The 8,508-nt window shown below is 46.1% G+C and overlaps 1 protein-coding gene across 1 annotated transcript in view; it reads left to right on the plus strand.

Annotated features, from left to right (window-relative positions):
* LOC108801309 (protein-tyrosine kinase 2-beta-like) overlaps nt 1–8,508 on the plus strand; it is a gene marked incomplete at its 3' end in the record, with an annotated part of 68,783 nt that overhangs the window by 31,279 nt on the left and 28,996 nt on the right. Inside the window, exons 11-17 of the mRNA XM_018573244.1 lie at nt 423–462; nt 3,502–3,551; nt 3,657–3,707; nt 6,540–6,637; nt 7,409–7,493; nt 7,685–7,785; nt 8,156–8,271. Of these exons, the coding sequence (XP_018428746.1) occupies nt 423–462; nt 3,502–3,551; nt 3,657–3,707; nt 6,540–6,637; nt 7,409–7,493; nt 7,685–7,785; nt 8,156–8,271 (541 nt within the window). The remainder of the gene's footprint in view (nt 1–422; nt 463–3,501; nt 3,552–3,656; nt 3,708–6,539; nt 6,638–7,408; nt 7,494–7,684; nt 7,786–8,155; nt 8,272–8,508) is intronic.

Consider the following 8,508-nt stretch of genomic DNA (forward strand, 5'->3'; position numbering starts at 1 on the left):
TAATAGAAGAGGTATTATACCCCCCTCTCCAGTGTCCCGTGTCTCCTACCTCCCCTCCGTTCCCTATAATAGAAGAGGTATTATACCCCCCTCTCCAGTGTCCCGTGTCTCCTACCTCCCCTCCGTTCCCTATAATAGAAGAGGTATTATACTCCCCCCTCCAGTGCCCTGTGTCTCCCTCCTCCGCTCCAAGCCAAAGAGGCATTGGAATTGCACTATCCGGACTGCAAATGACAATCTTGCACAGCGCAGCCTGCAGCAGCTTCAGTAGAGAAGCAATGCATGCACATTTTTATTAAACTCCTCCCACAAGACATTAGAATCAGGCAAAACCTTATACTGAGGTGTATACTAATTATATAATTTTCTCCCGTTATTGTTTCAAGTGATAATTCCCATATTGCTGTATTTCCCCTTCACAGAGAATGAGAAGAGGATCAGCCTGCCGAGGATCCCCACTCAGTAAGAACAACAATATGATGTAGAATCGATGTGTGTCTTGTACAATCATTGAACGGGGTCTAAGTAGATTCATCATCCATGTGATTGTTCAGTTGTATGTCATGCTCCTTGTGTGCGGGACAATCTGAGACGAACAGTCCCCATTGGTCGAGGTATTTCAATGTCATGTTTGGAGAATCTTGCTGAAAGTATCTCACAAAATCAAAATCGTATGAACATTGACTTGTGTGTGGCCAGTCTGGGAGCATCTCAGTTCTTCAATGGGTCCTTTTCCAAATGCTCGCTAGGTGGCAGTGCAGCACCCAGTAAAAACTCCACAGTACCCAAATTTCTCATAGTCAAGTCAATAGCAACGCAGCAAAATGCACGTAACATTCGATTTGATGCATTGGCAACAGGTATTAACAAGCCTTGGGAGGGATCCCGAGATGGACTATAATCTCAATACAGATTAGTAAACTAAACATGAGAAGGTAGTCCATCCCGGGAGTGAGCTTGGTGCAGTGACTACTTTAAAACACACACAGGGACCATGGGGAACAGACGTAGCCCCCCTCCAGAAGGAAGGACAGTGTCAGCACCAATTCAGAGGTGATTGGAGGATCTACAGCCGAGTGATACACAAATAAGATACATTGTTGTTCAGAGTTCAGGGACTTGGATGTATTTTTAAGAATTAACTCCTGAGTATAGTGTGACTTTAAGACTAAGCTCCATCACCAGTCATCTACCTGTCCAATGAAAGTGCCCTTATTGGCTGCTAAGGCACTGTTCTTGGACAGAAGGATGGAACTTGCTGGGGCTTAGTCCATAAGGTAAATATGTCAGGCCTCTGATGGCAAAGTGAAACTTGTTTTAGAGTTGTCCTTAAAGTGACATTAAACCCTCAGATTTTTTAACATAAACCAATACTGTAATGTGCGCCTTACTGTAATCCATGGTAGTTTCCCTTCTCTTTGCTGCTCTTCCTTTTAAATCCTCATGTCTTCTCATGCTTGGGGAGAACTTTCCTTTGCAGCTGACTGCCTCTTCCTGTAGTGCTGGCTCAGGTTGTGAACCTGCACACAGACACCATGCATCCATTCCTGAGACAAGGCAGTCTGCTGCAAAACAGAAGTTCTGCAGAGCATGAGAAGCGATGAGGATTTAAAAGGAAGAGCAGCAAAGAGAAGGGAAACTACCATGGATTACAGTAAGGCGCACATTACAGTATTGGTTTATGTTAAAAAATCTGAGGGTTTAATGTCACTTTAAGTGATCTCATGGTATAGCTAGTTCAACTGGACTTGTTCTGTAATGTTGAAGATATTCCTTAGCTTCTCCAAGACACGGCTTCAGTTCTAATGAGTGACAAGAACATACAAGTAGCCCAGACACCTCAATCCAATAGAATATGTCAAGACAGATGTTGATTGTCCAAGAACAAGATGGGAGGTTGTGAAAGTTGTGGAACCGCCTTGTTCTAGCGACAAAGTCCCTTCCTTCCTTCCATTCATTCTTGGAGCCTGCATAGGTACCAATCATCCAATTCACATGTCTGAAATTGTGCATTGTTGTAAAAATTGCCATGGTAGAATTAAAACAGATGACAGATGGAGTCGAAGACCCCCACCCTTGTTCAGAAATGGTTGTTCCCGTTTGACTTGAATGGCCTTTTCTCACCTCTTGCAAACCAGTTGTCCTTTTGGTCCAAAATGTGCCCCTCACTGTTCTCGAAAGAAGATAATTCCGTTTCCTTATGGTGTAGGAAAACTGCTGAGTCCCTGAACTGCTGTTTCCCGAACCCCCTTCTATGCCTGTATCCCCCAATTAGTCATAAAATAGCCAAAATATAGGCTTAAGTATGTGTCTGGTAGAAATTGTCTGGTCTCAGACACATGAATAGGTTGTGAACCTGCACACAGACACCATGCATCCATTCCTGAGACAAGGCAGTCTGCTGCAAAACAGAAGTTCTGCAGAGCATGAGAAGCGATGAGGATTTAAAAGGAAGAGCAGCAAAGAGAAGGGAAACTACCATGGATTACAGTAAGGCGCACATTACAGTATTGGTTTATGTTAAAAAATCTGAGGGTTTAATGTCACTTTAAGTGATCTCATGGTATAGCTAGTTCAACTGGACTTGTTCTGTAATGTTGAAGATATTCCTTAGCTTCTCCAAGACACGGCTTCAGTTCTAATGAGTGACAAGAACATACAAGTAGCCCAGACACCTCAATCCAATAGAATATGTCAAGACAGATGTTGATTGTCCAAGAACAAGATGGGAGGTTGTGAAAGTTGTGGAACCGCCTTGTTCTAGCGACAAAGTCCCTTCCTTCCTTCCATTCATTCTTGGAGCCTGCATAGGTACCAATCATCCAATTCACATGTCTGAAATTGTGCATTGTTGTAAAAATTGCCATGGTAGAATTAAAACAGATGACAGATGGAGTCGAAGACCCCCACCCTTGTTCAGAAATGGTTGTTCCCGTTTGACTTGAATGGCCTTTTCTCACCTCTTGCAAACCAGTTGTCCTTTTGGTCCAAAATGTGCCCCTCACTGTTCTCGAAAGAAGATAATTCCGTTTCCTTATGGTGTAGGAAAACTGCTGAGTCCCTGAACTGCTGTTTCCCGAACCCCCTTCTATGCCTGTATCCCCCAATTAGTCATAAAATAGCCAAAATATAGGCTTAAGTATGTGTCTGGTAGAAATTGTCTGGTCTCAGACACATGAATAGGCAGCAAAAATAAATATTCTGTAAATTAGACTGTATTATTTGAGAGACAATAGCCATAAATATTGTTCAGTGGCTGGGCAGTATGAAAGCAGCTTTGTTAGGCCGCAATATAAGGCGGAGAGACGAGACAGGTTTTATGTTGAAATAAATGTTAGTACAGCTACAGAAACATTGTGCGGCAGGTTTACGTTGTATGTGCATTATATTTGTATTAATATGTGTATTATATGTTCGAATTCCAGGGTTTCCCTGGAATTCAGCTTTAACATAAATTTGAATGTTCTCATGAATAATGCAGAACTATATGTTGCTGTGCAGGGATGTCCCTGATGAGAGGAGGTCGAGGCTGGAGGAAGGGGGCAGTTTTGGTGAGTTATCTTGTAGACAGGTTCTCTCTTCCTTTGTCCCACTGATAAGAAGACACATCCATCCTGTGAGAACGGAGGTGACAACTGTAATCCATCTTGTTACAGAATCTGATATCTATGCGGAGATTCCAGAACAGTCGGAACAGAGGTCTGCAGGTACGTACAAGAAGTCTCAAACTTGTGAGCAGCATTGGAAAGATGAAAGTGATCCCCTCTGAATGTGTTCCTGCGCCATATAGAACAGCCAACCGACTCCCAGACAGATATAGAATAGAAATGTTGACGTTACTTCAGATAACAAAATAATAAACACTATATTGCAAAAGTATTGGGACGCCGGCCTTCACACGCACATGAACTCTAATGGCCCCCCAGTCTTAGTCTGTAGGGTTCAGTATTGAGTTGGCTCCGCCCTTTGCCGCTATAACCGTTCTGCCTCTTCTGGGAAGGCGTCCACAAGGTTTAGGGGTGTGTCTATTGGAATGTTGGACCATGTGTGAGGTCAGGTACTGATGTGGGGGGAGAAGGCCGGGCTCGCAGTCTCCGCTCTAATTCATCCCAAAGGTGTTCTATCGGGTTGAGGTCAGGACTCTGTGCGGCCAGTCACGTTCCTCCACCCCAAACTCCCCCATCCATGTCTTTATGGACCTTGCTTTGTGCACTGGTGCGCAGTCATATTTGAACAGGAAGGGGCCATCCCCTAGCTCCTCCCACAAAGTTGGGAGCATGAAATTGTCCAAAATGTCTTGGTGTGCTGATGCCTTAAGAGTTCCCTTCACTGGAACTAAGGGGCCACACAAACAATCTATAGCCGCCCGAACGCTTGTATGGCACGGCTGTTTAAAATGTTTACCATATCCTACTGTCTGGCCCTGCCCCCGCCCCCTACTGCGCACGAGCAGGAAAAAAAACTCTGTACATGTAGGGTGACCCTTTTTTTAGAGAGTGCTGTCCGTCAGTCTATGTAGAACGGGCGGACGGCAAGTAAACAGGCGAAGAATATATTACAGTTCCATACAGTAGATGCATCAGATGAAGAAGTTATTTTTAGGGGGTTATTCACTAAAGAGCCGAAGGATCCAGCTGTAGCTTCGGCTGATCCTTCGGCTCTCTTTTCTGCCGCCTCTGCAGTTCAGTTCAGGTTGCTGTACGCGATATTCACAATATTCACAATAGCCCGTACAGCAACCGAAGGCGGCCGAGCGGCTCAGCCGAGCCGAAGGCATATGCTTGGCCTCGACTGATCCGAAGTGACAGCCGAAGCGTGGAGAAAGGTCGGCCGAAGCCGACCGATCTCCACGCATAGAGCAGCTGGGCGATCTCACGGCTGGCTCCGCCCAGTTTTAATCACAGTTCAGCATCCCCAAATGACCCGGGGACGCTGATCTGTCATTAAACAATAACTGGGGCGGAGCCGGCTGTGATGTCACGGCAGGCTCCACCCAGTTGTTATACATTGGCCTGGACCTGCTAGAAGACTCTAGCAGGTGCCGGCCAATAGGAAACAGTTGGGCAGAGTTAGCTGTCACCGCTAGCTCCTCCCAATTGTTTTTCTTTTCTCTAAAATATTTTTCTTTTATTTTTAATTTTCCTATTTTTTTTATAATTTTAAAAATAATTTCTCAACTTTTTTATCCCACTCTTTTCAATGGTTTTCTATTATGCTCGGTACCACGGAGGTACCGAACAGAATAGCCGGGCCGAATGCCGCTGCTAGCTCCACCCAATTGTGTTTTTTTTTTTTTAAAGAAATCTTTATTTATTTTTTTAGATGTATCATTTATTTACATTTGTAAAACATTGTTTTTCTACCAAGCAGAATAGCCGAGCCGGCATTCGGCTATTCACTCACTGACGTTCGGCCCCTATGGCAATAGGGGTGAATGGCAGCGAGCGAGTTGCCGTCGCTCCGGCTTAGCCGATCCAGATGTTGGATCGACTGAGTGGAATTCCTTCTGCACTTCACTGCAGAGCCTGTTCGGCTGACCAAAGGCAGCTGGAGGCAGCCGATATACGGCTGATTTTAGCTGATGTACGGCTGAAATCAATCGTACGAGGCTGAAGTAAATACCCGAACGGTGTTCGGCTCACTTCACTTCGGCTCGGCTGTTCACTCGGCTGCCTTCTGCAGCTTTGTGAATAACCCTGTTAGTCTCATTAATGTTTATAGCTATAAAGGGCTGTTTTCTGCCACCTTGTGGTTGTGGTCGGTATTGCAGTTTGTTTTTTGATCACTCAATTTAAAGGAGAACTATGGGGTCAGGGCTTTTCCCCATAGCTCTCCTTAGGGTAACGGGAGGACACAAACTAGCGTCCTCCCGTCACCCTAAGCTCAGTATATAGGGAGCTACAGCTCGCGGTATACTGAGGCGCCGCAGCTGAAGCGGATCCCGACAATTGTGCCGGGATCCGCCCAGCTGCGTGAGTGACAGCTGGCTCTGCTTATCTAGAGGCAGAGCCAGCTGTACCCGCCCCCTCCCCCGTCCGATCCACCAGTCAGCGCTGGAGGATCGGCGCGGGGAGGGGGGAAACCAGCCCCTCCCCCTGTCATGGCAGAGAGCCGTGACAGGATCGAGAGGTGAGCGAACGCCGGTATATGTTCGCTCACCTCCCCCTCCACTGACCCGCCCTGCGACAGTCTCATTGTCACAGGTCGGCTAGAACTATGAGGTGAGTGAAAAGCGCTCACCTCATAGTTCTCCTTTAAATAGATTAGTATCGTGTCTTTGCTCGGCTCAGGAAGCCGTAATTGACCATTTTTTGCCACAGCAACCATTAATTTTCAGCAAAAACCACCCGATTGTGAAGAAAACAGTCACATGGCACAAAATAGTGATTGTTATGGCAAATGACTCACATTTTAGCTCAGTGAATTGGGACTAATGCCCCCTGAGTACACCGGCCTCGTATTGTTCGTGGGGTCACCGTTCTGCGTTGATCACCGGATCTCTATAATATGAATTTGTGACGCCTTGCTTGTCCTTGTAGGGATTCGTTACGCGATCAGTCGGGATGACGTTGTGCTGGGCAGGATCCTTGGCGAAGGCTTTTTTGGAGAAGTGTACGATGGTGTATATAAGAATCAGGCGAGTATCTCCATTGAGGAAGCTACAGAATGGACATGTACTGTACGACTCTCCATATGTGTATGGAGCTGATATGTTTATACCTGTAAAAAAAAATCAATTAAGGCAACTGGACCTGCTGTATTCTTTTCTTGAAGACGTCTCGCCGGTCATCCAACCAGCTTTCTCAATTCACAATGACTTGTACAAAAATTATCTGGGAATAGATATGGTGAATGTCGCTCCAATCCACATAATCTGATGATCATAACCAGCACGGGGGTCAGAGACCTCATGGAGGTAAGGTGCTGATTGCATTGCATGATTGGAGCTAGCAGGTGTTATTAAGATGCCCACAGCAGCCTAATAACAGCTGCTAGCTCTGAAGTGAGAAAGCTGGTCGCATGACCAGCAAAACGTCTTCAAGCGCAATACAGCAAGTCCAGTTGTCTTGATTTATTTTTTACAGATATAACATGACCTGGAGGAATGAGAACCTTCACAGACACTTGGAATTCTTAGACTTCAGTGAGCCTATGATTGCTAGAGGGAAGGGTGAAGGGAAGGACGGAGGTCAGATATAGGATTCAAGGGGAGGACGGAGGTCAGATAGAAGACTGAAGGGAAGGACGGAGGTCAGATAGAAGACTGAAGGGGAGGACGGAGGTCAGACAGAAGACTGAATGGAGGTTGGAGGTCAGATAGAAGACTGAAGGGAAGGTCGGAGGTCAGATAGAAGACTGAATGGAGGTCGGAGGTCAGATAGAAGTGAATTTCGTGTTCTCTTTGTAGAAGGGGGAGCGGATCAGCGTTGCGGTGAAGACTTGTAAAAAAGACTGCGCAGCGGACGTCAAGGAGAAGTTCATGAGTGAAGCCTGTGAGTACAATGTGACGTTCGGCCTTTAGATAAAAGTCTCCTAACATGACACCGTGTACAGCGAGAGTGTAATATCATATAATACTCCACCAATAAGAATCCGTCCTCCATCTGCACCCAGTGACTGAGCCTCGGACTTCTTCTCATCACCTGTCTGCTTCCCTCTCTTTGTACTTTGTTTCTTCTCTCAGATCTGATGAGGAATTTGGACCATCCGCACATAGTGAGACTCATCGGCATCATCGAACAAGACCCAATCTGGATCGTGATGGAGCTCTATCCGTATGGGGAGGTAACCGTTCATTCTATGCCGCCTGACTGTATTGGGATCCACAGCGGGTGTACAGACCCGGGAACTCAGCACAGGGATGGTGGGGGCCCCTCATAATGGGCACAGCAGGGTATAGACCCGGGAACTCAGCACAGGGATGGTGGGAACCCCTCATAATGGGCGCAGTGAGTGTACAGACCTGGGAACTCAGCACAGGGATGGTGGGAGCTCCTCATAATGGGCGCAGTGAGTGTACAGACCTGGGAACTCAGCACAGGGATGGTGGGAACCCCTCATAATGGGCGCAGTGAGTGTACAGACCCAGGAACTCAGAGGGTATATATAAAAGACGGGGTAACCAGGTGATTCTATAACTGCGATTTCTCTGCAGCTTGGCCAGTATCTGGAAAAGCACAAGAACTCCCTGCAGGTCATCACCATGATCAACTTCTCATTCCAGCTGTGTAAAGCTCTCGCCTACCTGGAAGGTGTAAACTGCGTCCACAGGTAACAAAAATAAAACCAGCCACTTACCTCCCTCTGGTGGCCGAGCTGTGAAATGCACATAAAGGGATTCATGTCTTAGTAGTAGGCGGATATTCCTATTATTGCAATGTTCATAGTTTTGTTATGTGACTTGTTTATTTATAGCATGTTGACGGGGGGGCGGAAACTCAGGATGTAAGCAGATTAAACTTCAGCTTTAAGGGTGATTCTGTATATTATATTATTATTATTTATTGC

This window comes from Nanorana parkeri, unplaced genomic scaffold, assembly GCF_000935625.1.
Source record: "Nanorana parkeri isolate BGI_ZX_2015 unplaced genomic scaffold, ASM93562v1 scaffold2300, whole genome shotgun sequence".
NCBI lineage: Eukaryota > Metazoa > Chordata > Amphibia > Anura > Dicroglossidae > Nanorana > Nanorana parkeri.